This window comes from Notolepis coatsorum, assembly GCF_963971535.1.
Source record: "Notolepis coatsorum genome assembly, chromosome: 6".
Classification (NCBI taxonomy): domain Eukaryota; kingdom Metazoa; phylum Chordata; class Actinopteri; order Aulopiformes; family Paralepididae; genus Notolepis; species Notolepis coatsorum.
This window is the reverse complement of record NC_140170.1, coordinates 72,392,812-72,413,946: the sequence shown is the minus strand read 5'-3', so window position 1 is coordinate 72,413,946 and position 21,135 is coordinate 72,392,812. Positions and strand designations below refer to the sequence as shown.

Below are 21,135 nucleotides of genomic sequence, written 5' to 3'. Positions count from 1 at the left end.
AGTTTAACAACACCTGTCACTAACTGTTGATGAGTTTAACAACACCTGTCACTAACTGTTGATGAGTTTAACAACACCTGTCCCTAACTGTTGATGAGTTTAACAACGCCTGTCCCTAACTGTTGATGAGTTTAACAACGCCTGTCCCTAACTGTTGATGAGTTTAACAACGCCTGTCACTAACTGTTGATGAGTTTAACAACGCCTGTCCCTAACTGTTGATGAGTTTAACAACGCCTGTCCCTAACTGTTGATGAGTTTAACAACGCCTGTCCCTAACTGTTGATGAGTTTAACAACACCTGTCACTAACTGTTGATGAGTTTAACAACGCCTGTCCCTAACTGTTGATGAGTTTAACAACGCCTGTCCCTAACTGTTGATGAGTTTAACAACACCTGTCCCTAACTGTTGATTAGTTTAACAACGCCTGTCCCTAACTGTTGATGAGTTTAACAACGTCTGTCACTAACTGTTGATGAGTTTAACAACACCTGTCCCTAACTGTTGATGAGTAACTGTTGATGAGTTTAACAGCGTCTGTCCCTAACTGTTGATGAGTTTAACAACGCCTGTCTCTCTGCAGCACCTAGCAGCGGTGGAGGAGAGGAAGATCAAGTCTCTGGTGGCTCTGCTGGTGGAGACGCAGATGAAGAAGCTGGAGATCAAACTGCGACACTTTGAGGAACTGGAAACCATCATGGACAGAGAGAGGGAAGCTGTGAGTGAGGCATTCTGGGAAATGTAGTAGTTAAACACCATAAACAGACGTGCATGCTAGGTATATACTGCTGTCGCCCTTGACCAAGGTACTGGCATTACGACTGGAGTTGGTCCCCCGGGCGCCGCACTGTGTGGCTGATCCTGAATAGTTAGGATGGGTCAAATGCAGAGGACAAGGGAATTAATAAAGGTTCAACTCAACTTAACTTAACTATCTATCTATCTATATCTATATTTCCCTTAACAATTACTCAAGCACTATTCTAACTCATTCATACGAGTACTGTATCTGGGAAAACATTACTGTGCCCCCGTCCCTATCCTAAACCTCACCTGACCCTGTGTGTTGTGTCTGTGCCTACTGTGTGTTGTGTCTGTGCCTACTGTGTGTTGTGCCTATCCTAAACCCCACCTGTGTGTTGTGTCTGTGCCTATCCTAAACCCCACCTGTGTGTTGTCTGTGCCTATCCTAAACCCCACCTGTGTGTTGTGTCTGTGCCTATCCTAAACCTCACCTGTGTGTTGTGTCTGTGCCTATCCTAAACCCCACCTGTATGTTGTGTCTGTGCCTATCCTAAACCTCACCTGTGTGTTGTGTCTGTGCCTATCCTAAACCCCACCTGTGTGTTGTGTCTGTGCCTATCCTAAACCTCACCTGTGTGTTGTGTCTGTGCCTATCCTAAACCCCACCTGTGTGTTGTGTCTGTGCCTATCCTAAACATCACCTGTGTGTTGTGTCTGTGCCTATCCTAAACCTCACCTGTGTGTTGTGTCTGTGCCTATCCTAAACCTCACCTGTGTGTTGTGTCTGTGCCTATCCTAAACCCCACCTGACCCTGTGTGTTGTGTCTGTAGCTGGAGTACCAGAGGCAGCAGCTGCTGGCTGACCGCCAGTCCTTCCACATGGAGCAGCTGAAGTACGCGGAGATGAGGGCTCGCCAGCAGCACTTCCAGCAGATCCAGCACCAGCAGCAGAGTCAGACGGGAGCCCCCGCCCCGGCCACCGCCCAGGCCCCCTCCGCCCCTCCGTCCGCGCCCGCGGCCGCCCAGCAGCAGACTCCCAGCACCACCCCCGCGCCGCAGCCCGCCCCCAGCCCCGCGCCCCCCGCCTCCGTCGGCCCCGTGTCAGAGTCCCAGCCGCCTCCGGGGCCCCACGCCTCACCCCCTGGTCCCCCGGGCCCTGCGGGCCCCCCCGGACAGACTCCTCCCCCCTCCTCCAGCTCCACTCCAGCACTACATGGTGAGTCAGCAGTGTGTTTGTTAACCCTTTCACTGTCACACTACAGAAGGTTAACCCTTTCACTACCACACTACAGAAGGTTAACCCTTTCACTACCACACTACAGAAGGTTAACCGTCTGTAGTGTGGTAGTGAAAGGGTTAACCTTCTGTAGTGTGGTAGTGAAAGGTTAACCTTCTGTAGTGTGGTAGTAAAAGGGTTAAAGGTACATTAGCCAATAGTACAGGAAATGTGCTCACCGTCTTCTCCAGGGTCAGACAAAAAGATAGATACCAATTTCCTCTACTGTGCGTTCAGTAGAAAAGCTATCCAGCTGTAAACTAGCCTAGCTTAGCACAAATTAATTGAAGCGGATACGGACCACTAGCCTAGCTTAAAACTCCGGGAGGGGTGTTTTTTCGGCAAACAGCTGGGCTAGCTGGTCCGTATCCGCTTCCATTCATTTGCGCTAAGCTAGGCTATAGCCGTATAGCTTTCTACTGAACGCACAGTAGAGGAAATTGATATCTCTCTTCTCGTCTGACTCTGGACAAGGCAGTGAGCGTGTTTCCCATGATGCTGCCGTGGTCCTTTAAGTGTGCAGACACACCAGATGGATTGATGTGTATAGATCTGTAACCCTGTCATCAAGACATACCATCCACATGTCTCTCTCTTGTTGCCTTGTCTCTCCACCACTCAGAGCCAAGCGCCCCTCCGCCAGAGGACACCCTCCACCCCACAGCCACTCCGGTCCCTCCTCCACAGTGAGACGGCCAGGGGGGACGGGGGACAGGGGACAGGGTTGGGGGACGGGGGGTGGGGGGGGGTTGGAGAAAAATAAATATCTCACGGGGAAACCGAATGACTGACCACTTTGAATCCTGCCTGTTATGAAGAATCGTAAAAAACCGAAGGAGTAGAACAAAATGTTGACGTTTTCAACCTTTTCTGACTGAAGAGACGATGAGACGGAAAGACAACAACAACAACAAAACAAACAGCATTTCGTGTGAAGTGGAGACAGACTTCTACTTGAATGGTTTGGTGGAAAACAAGGCTCTTCAGATGTAACCTGAACAACAACACGCCAGTGAAGAACATTGATTAACAATCAAAAAATAAAATAAAAAAGGCCCTTTTGCTCATATTCACCAAACAGCATCTCTCCTTCCACCTTTACTTCAGAAACCTGTTAACAAATAATAATAATAATAATAATAATAATACAAAAAATAATAATAATAATAATAATACAAAAAATAAATAAGAGTTGCACAAATACGCTGTGACCCAAGGACACGGAACAGGAAGCAGAGGTCTCGTCTTTCACGTCTTCTTGGACGCTTTCACGTCCGCCCGCCAATCTTTCCAGGGTACCTACTAGTATCCCTATGTAGTAGGTACTAAGTGAAATAGTTAGTTAGAAGATGATGATGAAGAAGAAGAAGAAGAAGAAGAAAAAACGTGCACTTTGAAATATGTTTCCCCTGGTCTCCAAGAAGCATTGACCCAACCGAACTGAAAGCACTTATTGTTCCTTTCTCGTCCTGAATACATTTCATACATTACTCAAAACAAGTTTGGGAAAAATCAACTGGGACGTACCTCCTTTTTTTCTCCTCAAAGACTCTGCCCGTCTGTCGCTCCCTCTGGAGCCGAAGCCGGTCGCGTTGTCTACTCGGGCACTTCCCAGAGAAACGTAAAAAAAAAAAAAGGTCAATGACAATGATTTCAAGTCTCCCAGCTGAACTCACATCCGACTGTTGGTTGATATACTGTACTGTAAACTGGATTTTCTGTTACAATACCGTCGTTACACATGTGTTCTCGCGTTGATGAGTTCATCTTTTTCTTGTCACAGTGTGGAAACCGTTTGAAGGTCAACTCCAGCTGCCCCTTGTGGCCCTTGAAGGTCACAATGTCCTCGAAGGACTTTCCTTTGTTTTTTTTGTTTGTTTTTTTTTCGCAATCCTCCTGTAAGGAGCTCCTCTCTCTCTCCCCCAGCGAGATTGATCCGATGCACTCGATGAAACGTTTAGACTTCATCAGAATAGCAGTAAAAACGTGCAGATATATTATTTTATTGTATTCGCGGTGTCTTCGTACGAGGTCACTTTACGTGTGTGTTTCCCAGTCGACCGGTCTGGATGAAGTAAAAGTGTTGAGGTCGTTGTTTTTTTGTGAGGAATGTACCGTCGCTCGAAAAAGGAAAAACGAGAATAAGATGCGGAAGAATCATGTTCATCTTCTTTTTTCTCCACTCGATTAACATTGTTTATTGATAAACCAAAATCTTTTTTATAATCACATTTTATCTTTCGAGTTTTCTCAAAAAAAATTAAAAATGAAATATTTCGGGTACATCCAGAAGCGATTTGCTTGAAAGTTTTAACATATTTTTTAGTAGTTCGATTGTTGTTTTTGTCGTGCATTTCTGGTTACAGATTGAAGGAAATGATTGGAGCTGTAAAAAGACAAGGGACCTCCGCACCTTAAAACAGCGTTTAAAGACTCCTGTCCTTTAGTGTCTGCAACAATATCCTCACTTTTTATCCTATCCACTTTTATATTTTTCATTCTTTCTTCCATCTTCCTTTCTTTGATACATTATAACTGTATATTATTATGACCTTTGTAGCCGAGTATCTACCCTCTCTCTCTCTGCGCCCCAGTGTCTGACAGGCTCACAGGCCCCGGTGACTGTGTGCGCATGTGTGTATGTGAATGCATGCCATTAAGAACTCCGTAAACCACCCAGATACCCTTCAGTTTGATCTGCTCAGTGCCATTTTGTTTTATTATTTGTAACAAAGGCTGAAGAATTGTGATTGCTAATGTTCTCATACGAAACTACTTCATTACACACCCACACACACACACATACACACACACACACACACAACATCTGTGTCATAAAGTATAAACCCGACGATGAAACTGACAGTATGTCCAGATAGCCAGTATTAGCCCTCGTCCTCAAATCGTGATCATGAATGGACTTCTTTTCATCTGTGTTTATTACATTGTGTGGGTTTTGTGATAATGATAATAAGTGTGTCTGTTCAGTTGTTTTGTTTCCGTATGTTTTCTTTTTCCATTATGCTGAAGGTAGAAACAATTGCATTGATTACACCGTAGGAATCAACCCCTTTTCCTCCGTGAAACCATCGCATAATTAGTGTCGACAGTTACTCTGCAGTTTGTATTGAATGGAAAAAAATAATAAGAAAACAGAAGATGTTCAGGTTTTACTTACAGAAAATGTGGCGAAACAAATAAATGAAGATGTGAAGAGGAGCCATTGTGTTCGGAGTGCTTTTTGTTACATTGTGACAAAACAGTGATGTGAAATAAAGTGGTTGAACTATGAACTCAAATCAAATGATCGCAATCAATGAAATATACAAATGTACTTTTTGTATTGTTTTATTTCTTAGACATTTTCCTATTTTCATGCATCAACCAGATACTCCTCACTATAATCTATATTAGGATTTATATCGACTTAAAGGGGCACTTCACTAAAAAACAACGCTGATTCATTTTGCACATAATCTCACACACATCCAAAAACTATAAACAGTTTTGCACACATACGTTTAGTTTGAGAGTGAATGAGTTTGAATATGGCCACCAGTGATGTCATCTGGGACATTGAATCCTTGTTTTGTGTTAATTACAGCTCAATGAAATGAAAAGGTATTGCTATGTTTTCGTCTACATCATTTCATGGCGCTGTAATTGACAACATAAGGATTCAATGTCCCCAATGACATCACTGGTGGCCATATTCCAACTAATTTACTCTCAATAACTGTCAAACCAAATGAATGTGTGCGAAACAGTTTTTGGATGTGTGTGAGATTATGTGCAAAATAAATAGTGAAATAACAAGGTGGGTAAGTTGAGTTCAGGTGGTTTATCCTCCATTACGTCCCTGACTAACTAACCTCACTGTCAAACCTCCACAGATCCTCACCAGAGAACAGCCTGGCTGCTGGTTGGTGTTCAGCCCATCTTGCTTAAAATGTGTAAATAAAGTACTTATGACCACAGGAAAAAGGTACATATTGTATGTTATGTTATATAAGTAATGATGTATTTACAAAAATGTAGAATGTGTTCATATTACAAATAAGTAATATATTGACTTATTTACAAATAAGTACATATATTATATATTCAAAAAACCTTTCAGAAAACATTTGAGTTCCCCTGCTGGGAAACAAACCCAGGGCCCGGTTGTTCAAAAGTAATCAGATCGGATTTCGGATAACAGATGTGATCAAATCTTGAAAATGGGATGTTCAAAAGAATAAAAGGATTCTGAAATCGGATTGGATTACATAATCCAATCTTGGTTTTGATCCGGATCAAACCTTCAGTATGCGTTGTTCAAAACATTTTAGTAGGATTGGGATCACTTTGATCCAAAAAATATCAGGATTAAACTGATCCCAGTAGAACGGTGGATTCAGGGTGGATTTCAGTCACAAAATGTAATGAAACTTTAAAATTTGTATCCAATATTTGGATTATACAGTATATACATTTATTCATAAGATTTTCACTTAATTTGTTCATCCGCTACAGTGATCAAATATATAAAGTAGACATTATGCTACGTATTCAGCCTTTAAGTACAGCAAATTCAAAAGATTTTGGCCTCGTAAAATAATCCACCAAACAGCTGTCAGTATTGAACACAAATAATATATAAATTATAAACTGTCACTAATCACACTGACATGGTCATCAGTCATTTGACTTTGACTTGTGTTCAATTAAGGCAATCATACCCAAGGCCTATAAATGATGAACTATGTTCACTACACCAAAGCGATGGAACCATGGACTCAAAAGGCCCTAATTTCACTGTTGCCTAAACCTGCGCTCTACTGGGTGTTAGGTGCCATTTTGACTCAATAGCAGGGAGATTTAATTCGGCTAAGGGTGGAGAACTTACCAACAAAAACAAAAATGATATTTGGGTTGAAATCACCCAGAATGTGAATGCCATGGGGTCTGGCCAGAAGAGGACCACAGAGCAAGTGAAATTTAGATAGAAGAATCTTAGGGCCAGGGCAACCAAGGACCACGCTGAAGCCAAAAACACCCAAACGGGCAACAAGCCCTTTATGAGACAGATGTGGTCCTTGACATTATTGGAGGTGAGAAGTCACAAGCTCTGCATGGGATTCAAGGTGTTGTAGGTAGGGGATGGTGAGCCTGCGATTGGAGAGGAAAGTGAGCCAGTTCCTCCTGATCCAGAGGACACATTTATTTTGGATCTCAGCCCCATCATTGAGGAAGAAGCTGGATCCTCACTGGTAGAGCCAGTAGTTGTCACAGGAGCTCAGAAAAGAGGCTTGAAGTGTCCTTTGGAAAACGGAGATGGTGATTATAAGGCACTTCTGCAAAGAGAGACTGAAAGAGCGGAAGTACAGACTCGTCTGGCAGAGGAACAACTGACTCTTACCTGACTACAGCAAAGCAAGGCTAGACTTGAGATCCGCCTCCTAAAAGCCAAGCTTGTACAAGCTGGGCTCTCCACAGCAGATGATGAAGAACTCTGAAGTTATTTATTTTTGGTAAGTATTGGACATTTAGCATTTTTATTCAATTCAATACATCTTTATTTGAAACTTGTTCTAAATATCCATAATGTACTGTATTTTTGAGTAATGTATCTTTTTATTTGTTTGTTGTAGGTCTCAGATGAGCGGACTGCCGGTTTCCAAAAATAGAAAATGGAAGGGGGATGTTTATATTGTTTTATTGTGTTTTTTTCTGTTAACACTTTGACTGCCATGAAACGTCTTTTCACGTCATTGCTGGCCATGCTCAAGTTGCCGGGGGACGCTGTACAGCGTCCTTATATCAATATTTCAAAAATCTGCGATCGGATTCATAATGTCCCCTCCGCTGGCCTGAGATCCACCAGCAGGACCCACTGAGCTCTCTGGCGGTTCAGGAGCGCCATCTGGTGGCCGATCGGCGCAATCGCCAAACAGGATGTTGAATAGAGGTTGTCATGACGACCGTAGTACTTCCGGGCGCTCGCTATAGTTCATGGGACTCTGGCTCGTCACGCTACACGGTGATCGATTGGCAATAACTCGATAAACAACATGATTTGGACGTATATACCATTATACAAGCTGGAGATGGACCGGGTAAAAATATATCCCATAATGATAAGATTTCTACTCGACGATGATCGCCCAACGGCGCGCGGAGACTGGGGTGAGTTTCAGCGTGTAACGTTACCGTCTTCGATACTAACTGCTATTATCAACATTTGACCCACATTAGATGATTGGTATAACGCTGCCCACGGAATTATAAACGCCCCCTCGCCCATCCGGTCAACATCAGATGACGTGTAGTAACTTCTAGAAGTACGTCTAGTTGGAATTTTTTATATCGCGCTGATTGCCATCAAACTGTATTTCATCATCAATATAATGCATTTGGGGCTATATATCACATTCTGGAGAAAGCTGCAGAAAGAGATGAAAACATACTTATACATTAGACCATACTTTACTATGAATATGTGAATGAAAAAGTTTAACGTTGCTACACAATGAACAATACATATAGGACTTTGAATGGGCCCTAATAATGGCAATGTAGCAATAGAATTTAAAAAGTTATAGCCCTGCAAAGAAGGGGACTTTCTCCATAGACAAATAGCGCTGGCAATCTATGGTATATCATGAATTTAACCTTAGGCAACCAAAGTGTTAAATAAAAAAAAACACTTGAAGTGACCCCATGCTGGCTATTCTACCTGTCTACATAGCTAGTAGCCTACATTGTGATAGCCTATCCCATTTCCAGCACTGGTTATCCGGATTTGGTAATCCTGAAAAGTTTGTATCCGGATCAGAGTAATCCAATCCGATGTTGCTTTGAAAAAACGGCACAAAAATAAACTGATTAAACCTTTTGAACAACCGGGCCCAGGATGCTGACATGTGAGTTTGATTGATTGATTGATTGATTGATTGATTGATTGATTGAAAACTTTATTAACAGATTGCAGAATGGGTACAATACAGTAAGGCTCAATACACACAATTGTTAAGGGGATGCAGACCAGAGAAAGACTTTCGTCTTGTTTACATCAGGGTCCCCCATTTTCAATTCATCATGACATTTATGACATACACGACATACATACAGAACTGTTACATCCAGACATTTATGACATACAAATGTACAGTACTGTTTAAGAGACAGAGATCCTACAAGAAAATATATACATTAGAGGGGGAAGAAACTACATTGGAGGGGGTTGAGTGGGGGGCGGGGGGTTTGGACTCCAGTTTTGAATTGCAGCCTCCCGTAGGCCTTATCCATCGTTGATGGGACAAACATGTGATTTCTTGTGATCGGAGCAGCCAGTGATAGTTCCCTGAGGGAGAAGGTTCTTCTAAATTGGTTCCACACTTTTATCGAGTGGATGACAACTGGGTTCGAGGTAAAGCTAGATATGGGCTGTGTGAACGGAAGCTTAGCACATAACAAGGCAGATAGGGAGGTGGATTTAACCGACGCACTCTCCAGTACTGTCCACCAGGGGGCTGTGTCCTCCCCCTTTACCCAGTATAATAACGATCTTATGTTTGCTCCCCAGTAGTAGTAAATAAAGTTTGGAAGCGCCATCCCACCCATTACGCGGGGTCTCTGCAGCATAGATCTTTTGATCCGGGGCGGTTTTTTGTTCCAGATAAAGGAATATATCTGGTTGTTTATCTTGGAGAAGAATGTTTTGGTCAGAAAGACTGGAAGACTCTGAAATACATATAGAAATTTCGGCAATACATTCATCTTTATTGTGTTGATTCTCCCACCCAGGGATAGCGACAGGGGGTCCCAACGTTCAATATCTCTCGCCAGGTTGGACAGTAAGGGTTGATAGTTAGCCATATATAGGTCCTTATGTTCATGCGTGATCCATATCCCGAGGTACTTGAACTTTTTAGGGCTAATTTTAAACGGGAATGTGCTCAGAGGTATCCGATCCGCCGAGGTGCCGACGGGCATCAGTTCGCTTTTTTGAATGTTGATTTTGTATCCGGATATTTTGCCGAAGTCCGCAAGTAGGGTCATCAACCGAGGAAGACTCGTTTGGGGTTGTGATATGTACAGCAACATGTCGTCCGCGTAGAGCAAGACTTTATGGTCCGAGCCCGCGCGCATGATCCCTTTGATATCGGTGTTCTGCCTCAGAGCCATCGCAAGGGGCTCCATTGCGATCGCGAAAAGGAGTGGAGATAAAGGACATCCCTGTCTCGTACCCCTATGGAGTTCAAAGTAGGTGGATAGATTGTTGTTGGTGCAAACGGCAGCCATCGGAGACGTATATAGAATTTTAATCCAAGCTATGAGCTTAGGGCCAAACCCAAACCTCTCCAGAGCGTGGAAAAGATAGTCCCACTCCACCCGATCAAACGCTTTTTCCGCATCAAGGGAGAGGACCACCTCAGGTGTTCCGGGTGGAGAGGGGCTATATAGGATATTTAGGAGGCGTCTGATATTAAAGAAAGAGTACCGATTCTTGATGAAGCCTGTTTGGTCCGGCGAGATAATTGAGGGGAGAACCCCCTCCAGACGACAGGCTAGAACCTTAGCGAGAACCTTGACATCGGCGTTAAGGAGGGAAATTGGACGGAACGAGCCGCATTCCAGGGGGTTCTTGTCTTTCTTAAGGATTAAGGAGATAACCGCCTGGCGCATGGTCGGAGGAAGATAATTTGTTGAGAATGATTCGTCGAATACGGCTAGCAGCAGTGGGGACAGTTGGGTTGAGAATTTTTTGTAGAAGTCTGCAGGGTAACCGGCTGGCCCCGGGGACTTGCCACTCTGCATAGATCTAATCGCTGACGTAATCTCCGCAACCGTAAGTTCCTCCTCCAGATCTGCGGCCCTCTCCGGGTCGACTGTCGGGATGCGGAGGGTCCTATAGAAATCGTCTAGCATGGAGGGCCCCACTTGCGAGTCCGAGGTGTATAACGATTGGTAGAAAGTTTTAAAGCTTTTATTAATTTTAAGGTTGTCAGTGGCTTTTGAGCCCCGCTCGTCGTTGATAGTGGGGATGGACTGGTTGGCAGTTCTTTGTCGCAGCTGATGGGCAAGTATCCGTCCGGCCTTCTCCCCATGTTCATAGTACCCCTGTCGCGTTTTAGTAATGAGGTACTCAGCCTGTCGCGTTGACAGGAGGTCAAACTCAGTTCGCAGCGATATATGTTTTTTTCAACGTGTCGGTTGATGGCGAGTGGCTATGTAGTCTATCTAGCTCCAAAATCTCATCCGTCAGTTGCTTAAGGCGTGCCGTGTTTATCTTCTTTTGGTTGGCGCAATATGAAATCACCTGTCCCCTTAAGTACGCCTTCAGTGATTCCCAAATGGTTAAAGAAGACATTCCCGGAGTCTTATTAACCCTTTAATCGCCAATGACGTGTTAAGACGTCATTCCTCGCCATGCGTAATCTGCCAATGACGTTTTACAGCGTCTTTGAGATCAATATTTAAAAAATCTGTCATGGTAATCATATTTCACCGACGGATCCTTGACGGGTGCTGGGGATCTCCACTCAACTCTCCAACGGTTCAATATCGCCACCTGGTGGCCGATCGCCAAACCGGAAGTGGGTAAGTGGGGCCGGAAGTGCTTGGTGTCCCCCCTATTCCGTCCGCCACTCGCGATCGCTCCCCGGACTCCATCTTGACACACTGGATAATCGATCGGTTGCCATAACTCAATAAACAACGTTATTTCGACGTATATATTATTATACAACCCGGAAATGGTTGACCTGGGCATTGTACGGCCCGCGGGATGATTCTGACCGGCCCGCGAAAGATTACATGATAATAAAAAAATTAAAATTAAATAAAAAAAATATATAATAATTTACATTTTTTTTTATGTCAACGTTCACACGCACAATATACGCTTACCTAGGATTTGACTTGATTCAACAACAAAGCAGTCAGTGCAATGGCAAGCCGAAAACTGTCGAGTGTGGTTTTTTTTCACAACTGAGGTAGGTAGATTAAATTTTTTTTTATTTGCAATTAATTTCAAGGCAACTAGGCAGCAACAATCTCGAACACATGAAAACCCTGAAAGAAGTCAAACCATCAGCGGATCACCGTCACAGGTACTCATCCATGTTAGGAGCACTGCATGATGAATTTTCAAGGCGTTTTCAAGATTTCAAAAAGGTTGAGGATGAAATGCACCTGGTTTCCTCTCCCTTTACCTACAGTGTTGATAGTGCACCCACTGATGTTCAGCTTGAACTCATTGACCTGCAGTCTGATTCACTACTGAAAGAGCACTTTAAGTCAGCATCACTGCTAGAGTTCTACTCTGCTCTCAAGGAGGAGAACTTTCCAAACATGAGGAGACATGCTCAGAAGATGTTGGTTCTCTTTGGATCCACCTACATATGTGAACAGACATTCTCAGTCATGACGTTTACCAAGTCCAGGTACAGATCCTCTCTCACTGATGAACATCTGGCAGCTGTGCTTCGCATCTCCACCTCAGACATGCAACCTGACTTTGATGGACTTGTTAAAGCTCAACAGAGACTGGATTTATCACACTGAATGAAAAAAAAAGAACTGAAGAACACTAAAATGTGGAAATAAAACAAGTGAAATGGGACACTTGATATTTCTTTTTCTTTTTTTTGCACAGTTCTGAAAACATTAAATGTTTAATATAGGCATGTAAAGTAAAAAAGGCTACAAAACTGGGACACTTTTCTTTACACAGTTCAGTGACATGTCTTGTTTATTTTGGCTATAAGATGATGTGATGTCTTTAGAAAGCTAAGAAAATCCTTGTTTCAATAGTATATGAAACTCAAAATAATAACTTTATTTGTATAGCACTTTTTCATACATGCCCTTTGTTATTAATGTTTCACATTTTGTTTATCATTTTGGAAATAAATTCTATTTGAATAAATGATATTTTTGAAAGCTAACCTCACCTTTTAATTGCCAAATAATAACATACACTCTTACCAGGGGTCAAAACAATGCCATTTACTACTTTTTATATAGAAATAAAATGTATATTATGCATAATTGAGTTTGGAATTTTGGCCCGGCCCTCCAACATATTTTCAGTTGCTCATTCGGCCCCCCGGGAAAAATAATTGCCCACCCCTGATCTAGATCAACATCCCATAATAGTGAACTTTTTGCTCCACTCTCATCGCCCAATGCTACGAGGAGACTGGGGTGAGTTTCAGCATTTTTATTTACCATTTTCGATACAAACTGCTCTGATCAATATATCACCCATACTACATAAATCATTTAACGTCGGTCATTGAATTATAAACGACCCCCCACCCCTCCGGTCACCAGCAGATGATGAGTCATGACGTTTAGGACCTTGTACAATTGACATTTTATCTGGCGTCAATCGCTATCAAACTGCATTTGATGATCTAATATATGCATAAATGGCTATAACTCACGTTCTATGAATTACTGCAGAAAACGATAAAAACATATTTATACTCTGGACGGTATTTTAGTATGAATGTGTGAATGAAAAAGTAAAACGTTCCTACACCCTGAACAATAGCTAATTGATGTTGAATGGGCCATAGTAATGTCAATTTAGCAATACAATTTAAAAAGTTATAGCCCTGCAAAGTAGGTGAACATCTCCATAGACAAATAGAGCTGGCAGTGATCAAACATTGATGGATATAAGCGTGGCAGAGAAAGGGTTAATGTCAAGAAATAATGTAATTTCCGAGGTGATGAAGCTTGTGAAGGCTTCCTCCGACAGAAGCAACGGGTTGAGTCTCCACTGGCGGTGGCCGAGCCGTGTATTCGGGATACTCATTTTCATAACTAAGGGACCATTGTCTGAGATAACTATCGCTCCGTATTCGCATTTGGTTACGAGGGGAAGGAGTCTCTTATCCAGGAGAAAGCTGTCTATGCGCGAGAAGGTATTATGGACCGGGGAAAAAAAGGAGTATCCTCTGGATGTAGGATTACGAAACCGCCACACGTCAGCTACCCCATATGATTTAAGAAAGCGCCGGATTGCACGGGACGAGCTAGACTGGGGGGCCTTCCTGGGCGAGCTACGGTCCAGCACCGGGGAGAGTGCACAATTCATGTCGCCGCCAAGGATGAGATGGTGCGAGGTCATATCCGGTAGGCGAGAAAAAAGGCTGGTGAAGAACGTAGGGTTGTCCCAGTTTGGTGGGTAGATATTAGCCAAAATGACCGGAAATGAATGCAGTTTCCCCACCACTATAATATAGCGCCCTGCAGGGTCGGCCTCTAGACTTGACATAGTAAATGGCGTGTTTTTATCTATCACAATGGCTGCTCCTCTGGCCTTTGTGTGGAAGTTGGAGTGATACATCTGTCCAACCCACCCTCCCCCCAGTCGAGCATGGTCCGCAGTTTTTAAATGCGTCTCCTGTAAAAACGCTACGTCTGCATTGAGTTGTTTTACATGTGTAAGTACCTTCTTACGCTTTACTGGGTGGTTGAGTGATTTAACATTCCAACTCACGAAATTGACAGAGCACCATTCCAGCCCCATGGTATCACCCGTGTTGATCATAGTAGATGAGAGAGGCCATACATCTGGAACCTAGAGAGAGCTCAGCACAACTGCAGGTGAAAAGCAAAACAGATGTCTGATCAGTTAAGCATGTTGAATGTACAAGTCCGGTAACCCCCCCCCCCCCCCCCCCCTGACACCTATAAAAAACAAGGTGCCAAAAATACCCTTCAGAAACTAATCCACACATAATGTGCTTATGTTGGAGGTGTTCTACCTATGGAGCCAGCCGCTCAGGCCCCCGTCGAGCCCCTTAGGTAAAAGAAAATAATAAAGAGAAAAAGAAAAAGAAAAACTTACTCAGATCTTGGTATTATATAAGGTCTTCAGCTGTCCATTGGGATACACCCAACCAGGTAGGGTAATATAGGTGGCAGCGGTGAACGGTAAGCATAACAATAATACATCAACATTAACAACCTCACATCAAGCAGGCCCTGAAATAAGGCAGAACATCTTACTCCCGAGCAAGGGCAACCAACATGCCCTGTTAAACACAAAAAAGGGTGCCTGATTGGGTGATATAGAATAAAATAAATTGGAAGAGGTGTGGGAGTGTGCGTGTGTCCATGCGTCTACAAATGGGTGTGTACCTGGGCATATGCCCTTCAGTGTTCGTGCATTTGCGTGCACGTGAACCTATGTGTGTGTGTGTATGGATGTATCGGACACAGCCAAGGTGTAAACGTATGGGTGTGTAGGCGTGAGTGTGTGGGTCCGTGCCCTCGTGTCTGTATAATGTGTAAATGTGTATGTGTGTCTGTGCATGCGTGTAGTACGCGCTCACGTGTGTGTAGTACGCCTAGAATCTCTAGATAGTGCATCTATTAGGTATGCGAGCGCGTGCGTCATCCTAGGTGTGAGCATGTGTGTACATATTTATGTCTGTATGTGTATACACACGTCCTATTGGGGCCAAAATTATACACTGTTCACACTGTATATTTCTTCAACTCAAGTTGAGAATGTTGCTTTGCATTCATTTAATTGGGACCAGCTGTCCCCCATTGTAATTAGTCACTCCCTGAGTTATGTTTTTTCCTTTTTTCCTCTATTTAGTCACAGTACTGTTTTTGTCACAGCTACAACACCCTGAAGAAGGCCATGTAGGCCGAAACATGTCGGTTTTTTAAAAAGATTTTTCTAAATAATGTAAGCTAATAAATAAAGGCTTTTTAAAAAATTGTAGAGCTGCCTTGGATCTCAACCTTTCTTTTATAAGCGAATCCTACCCCGGATTTAATCCAAAGAGCACCTACCTGAAACAAAATAAGAACGCTGAAGCCCTCTCCATATCCTCTGTTTTATATATATTGTCCTGTTGGAGTTAATATGATACATTGTTCACATCACCTGCATATCATAAGCAGCACGTGCACACCGATACATCTCTCTTTCTATGTGGTCTCACCCACTGCTGCGTGCACAATGTTCTTTCTGACGTAGCTCATTGCTTCACCTGCATCGATGAACTCTTTCTCTTTTTCCCTGTGCGTGATGCGAAGTCGGGCTGGAAAAAAAATGCCGTATCGGACGCCTTCACAGCCTCGTAATATCTTCCTCACCTCCGTAAACGCAGCCCTGGCCTTCGCAACGCCCGTGGCATAGTCGGGGAAGATTGCAATAGACATTCCATTGACCTGTAATGGAGCCTGAGCGCGCGCCCGTCTCGACACAGTCTTGGTAATAGTGGAGTTTAGCCACAATAGCACGGGGCTTCCCGTCTGGCCTCTTTGGCCCCAGTGCTCTGTGCGAGCGGTCTACCAGCACTTCATCATCCATTTGCAGCACGCCTTTCAATAGCCTTGAGACCGATGCAGTGGAACTTGAGCCATCCGTCTCAGCCACTCCGATTATCCTCACGTTACACCTCCTCATTCTTCCTTCCATGTCATCACACTTTCCCCTGAGACCGGTCACCTCCGTCTTTAGGTCTTCGACTGTGGCTTGTAGCGTTACCACCTCGTCCGACCACCTCGAGAGACCACCCTCCACGTCCTTAACCGCAACCTCCATTTTGTTCATGTCCACACGCAGTGTCGCTACACAGCTTCGCATTTCCTCCTTCATCGCTTTCAAATCATTTCTGATAAGGTCGAACTCTTTGGAAAGTGTACCTTTCAATTCCGATTGTATTATCTCTGCGATATCGGATTTGGAGTGGAATTCGAGGCTTTTTCAGGCCTAGTTGTAATCGGGACGAATCCGTGTTTGCGTAAGCTTGATGCCATCTGTCCGTGTAAAAAATGACCAACGGTTTGAACAAATGTACCCTGAGTAAGATTCACTAAGTTTTGTAAATCCGTAAGCTTATTAAATTAAGATAAAATAACAAAAAGTAGAGATTCGACGGGAGCAAGAACAAAAAGCGTATTACTCCATTGCTCGCCTAGCCACGCCCCCCATAAAGGGGAAGTTTGCTCAATCGAGAAACAGAAATCCCACAGAAAAAGTAAAGGTACCACTTGCGTTGGTTAACACAGATCTTGCCGGTCCAGTAAGAAACAAGTCCATAGGAGGCTTTAGATATGTACAGTCTTTTACAGACGTGTGCACAGGGGCAGTGTTTGTTTACTTTCTTAAAGCAAAGAGTGACACACTCCAGGCCGCGGAAAAATTCCTGGCAGACATAGCCCCTTATGGTAACGTAAGATGTTTGAGGTCCGACAACGGAACCGAATTCACAAACAGAGAGTTCCAATCACTGTTGAGGAGGAACAGGATAAGACACGAGACGTCATGTCCATATTCCCCACACCAGAACGGAGTGGCAGAGAGGGAATGGCGCACTCTTTTCGAGATGGCTAGGTGTAAGCTAGTAGATAGTAACTTACCTAAGAGCCTATGGCACTATGCGGTGCAAGAAGCCGCTTACACCAGAAACAGGTGCTTTAATAAGCACACGGGCACCACCCTGTATACAGCACTGACAGGAAAGAAGTGTAATCTAGCCAGAATGCACCGATTTGGATCAGTGTGTTATGCATACCTGCAGGACAGAGGAAAGCTCGAGTCCAGATGTGAAAAAGGACTCTTTGTAGGGCATGACAAGGGAAGCCCCGCTTTCCTGGTTTATTATCCCGGTAAAGGGGGAGTGCAGAAACACAGGCTAGTCAAGTTTGTCACAAAGACAACATGTGAGGGCGAGACACAGACAGAGGAGCCAGAGCTGGACTCCAGAGTAAGGTGTGTAGAAACAGAGACACATCAGCCCAGTGTACTTAGCACGGTCGTGCAGGCAGACAGTCAGCCACCCCCAGAGGGCGATGACGAGGAGCACCCGAGGGTGACGTCAAGTGCCCCAAGCAGTGGGAGGTATCCCTCAAGGGAACACAGACCCCCAAAGTATCTGACAGACTATGCCCGGAAAGGGAGTGACGAGGAGGACAGTACACCCACCACCGTTGATTACTGCTACAGGGTAGTTAGTGGGGTACCTCAGACCTTTAAAGAGGCCATAGTGTCCCCTGAATCAAGTAAATGGGAGAGAGCAATGGATGAGGAGATGAGGTCCCTAGAGGACAACCACACCTTCACTCTAACCAAGTTACCAGAGGGCAGACAGACAGTGGGAGGAAAATGGGTGTATTCAATCAAGGAGGGTATTGAACGCCACAACAAGTACAAAGCGAGGTTTGTAGCTAAGGGTTACAGTCAGAGGGAGGGGATAGACTACGGTGAAACATTCTCCCCCACAGCCAATCTGACCAGTATAAGGGTAGTGGTGCAGAAAGCAGCTGAGGACAATTTAATTTGACATCAGATGGATATGAAAACAGCCTATTTGCACGCACCCATAGATAGGGAGATATACATGGAACAACCTGAGGGTTATGAAAAGAAAGGAGAGAAGCTAGTGTGTAAGCTGGAAAAATTCATTTACGGCCTGAAACAGTCTGGGCGAAATTGGAACGAGATGCTTCATACATGTCTTATCGAAGATCACTTCCTACAGAACCCAGTAGACCCCTGTGTTTACTCGAGGGAGTCAAAGGAGTCAGTCATTTGGGTGGATGATTTGATCATAGCAGCAGACAACACTAGAAGCCTAGCACACGTGAAAGAGATGCTCTCCACCAGATTAAAAATGAAAGACCCTGGGAGGTTAAAGCATTTTCTAGGTATGGACTTTGAACAGTCTGCCAATTGTGTAGAAATATCCCAGAAGAGATATGTGGAAAAGATCCTGAAACGTTTTGACATGCAAGAATGTAGATCAAGGGAAACACCATGTGATCAAAAACTAGACTATCAGGAGGATGCTCAGAAACTGACAGATGTAAAAATGTACAGAGAAGCTGTGGGTAGCCTCATTTATTTAACAACATGTACCCGCCCTGACCTATGTTTTGTAGTGAGTAAACTGTCGCTGACCCCACAGAGGAGCATTGGATTACAGCAAAACATGTCTTTCGTTATCTTAAAGGTACAGCAGAGAAACAACTGTGTTTCAGAAAGAGCAGCGAGGGTCTAGGACTTAAAGCCTACAGTGATGCAGACTGGGCAGCGGACACCACAGATAGAAGGAGTACCACAGGATATTGTGTGAGTTTGAACGCAGACAGCTCACTGGTTTCGTGGAAAACAAAGAAGCAGCCCACAGTGGCACTATCAACTTGTGAAGCCGAATATATGGCTCTAGCTATGACCATACAGGAGTGTATTTATCTGGAACAACTGCTCGAAGGGATGGATACCTATGTATATAAGAAGACTGTTGTTTACGAGGACAACCAGGGAACCATTGCGATTGCTAGAAACCCTGTGTGCCGACAGAGATGTAAACATGTCGATATAAAATATCATTTCATCAGATCTGTCATCAAAGAAGAAAGGATGACACTGATTTATTGTCCAACGGATGACATGGTAGCAGACACTATGATGAAACCTGCTTCCAAATTGAAGAGATTTGCAGAGGTCATGTTTGGTGTGTAGATATTGACTGCCATATTCTTTTGATGTTTTTGGATTATATTATTTTCCTTTGTAAAATGTTTTTCGAAGAAGTTATCCAGTATGTTAATACAACCCTAAGTGGGAGTGTTGAAGTCAGAGGTTCTATGTATGATTGTTATTAACTGTCTAACTGTATATATAACTGTTTCCACTAGAGGGCGCTCTAGGAGGAGCTACTTAAGACACCACCAGGTGGCGAGTATAAATAGATATGTCTCCTCCTACTCGACCTCTCTCCCCCACCTACCTCTTACAGAGGACTCATGTGTTACTGCTCATACCATGTGAATAAAGAAACCACGCCAGTTAAAGGCTAAAGATGGAAACCATGCCTCTTGACCAAATTATTGTCGCCCTATAGCCGGATTCTGTCAACAGATGTATTAATGATTTAGCCAGGCTTTAATTACTGCAAAGCTCTAATGGTGTTCTGCTCTTCAGTAGCCATTTCAAGAGAGATCAATGATGTTCATGTAGCAGTAAGTATTGGTAGGAGGTTAACCAGAGGCACAAGTACAGTATAATGAAAATAAGTTTGGCATCCAACCAGAGTGCAAATGTAATGTACAATGTGCAGGTGATTAAACTGGGTATAAAAGATACAAATGAATACATTTAAATCTAATCCAAAATTGTTGATGAAATCATGTCTGCACTAGAAGTCTGCTCTCCTTTTTGTGACATCACCTAGAGGAATTTATTACATTTACATTTAGTCATTTAGCTGACGCTTTTATCCAAAGCGACTTACAAGTTCTGTACGACAAGTCATCAGGAAGGGCACAACTCTATCAGCTGAGTAACAATGTTCATCAAAGTGTTGGGTGCTACAGTGTAGGTTAGTTTATTAGGACAAGTGTATAACAGTAAGGTTAGATATCTATTTTTTTTTTCAGATAATGGTTGAAGAAGTGAGTCTTTAGTCGACGGCGAAAGATTGGACGGGTTTCGGCTGTTCTAACTGGGGTGGGTAGTTCATTCCACCATTGTGGGGCAAGGACTGAGAATAGGCGGCTTCTTTTTGATGACCCTCCCGGAGCTCGGATAGGAGTAGGTCTGAGGCGGCCAGAAGATGCAGAGCGTAGGGGTCTTGAGGGTGTGTAGTTGGAGACCATTGACCATTATTAGGCCGATGTGGCTGAACTCGAGACACAGAACGTATTGGTGAGTTACACTACCACATGTTGCTCTACTGTCAGTATGGGAGGGTGTAGACTACCACATGCTGCTCTACTGTCAGTCTGGGAGGGTGTAGACTACCACATACACTGGTCTACAAGATACACTACACGACCAAGGTACCCATGTACATGTCAAAATACTTCCCAAAGGTCAGTGAATACCACGATCACAACACCAGAGGGAGCTCCACAAATCATGTTAAACCCAGATTCGGCTCAAATAAGGGACTAAACACGTTTCACAATTATGCCACATCAATGTGGAACGCCCTACCCAAAGCTGTAAAGGAATGTGGATCACTACCCACTTTCAAAACCTCTCTCAAGGGACACCTACGGGAGACTGCAATTCAACACTGGCCCCTGTAAATATCCGAACCCAACCCCCTCCAATGTACAGTCATTTACCTAGTATGGTTTTGT

At 43.8% G+C, this 21,135-nt stretch overlaps 1 protein-coding gene across 2 annotated transcripts in view; it reads left to right on the top strand.

Moving 5' to 3' along the window:
- smarcc2 (SWI/SNF related BAF chromatin remodeling complex subunit C2) overlaps window positions 1-2,736 on the top strand; it is a 56,609-nt gene extending 53,873 nt beyond the window's left edge. For both annotated transcript variants that reach the window (XM_084317335.1, XM_084317334.1), the window contains exons 24-26: window positions 586-720; window positions 1,578-1,962; window positions 2,645-2,736. In XM_084317335.1, the coding sequence (XP_084173461.1) occupies window positions 586-720; window positions 1,578-1,962; window positions 2,645-2,712 (588 nt within the window). In that variant the 3' untranslated portion in view covers window positions 2,713-2,736. The remainder of the gene's footprint in view (window positions 1-585; window positions 721-1,577; window positions 1,963-2,644) is intronic.
- The last annotated feature ends 18,399 nt before the right edge of the window (window positions 2,737-21,135 follow it).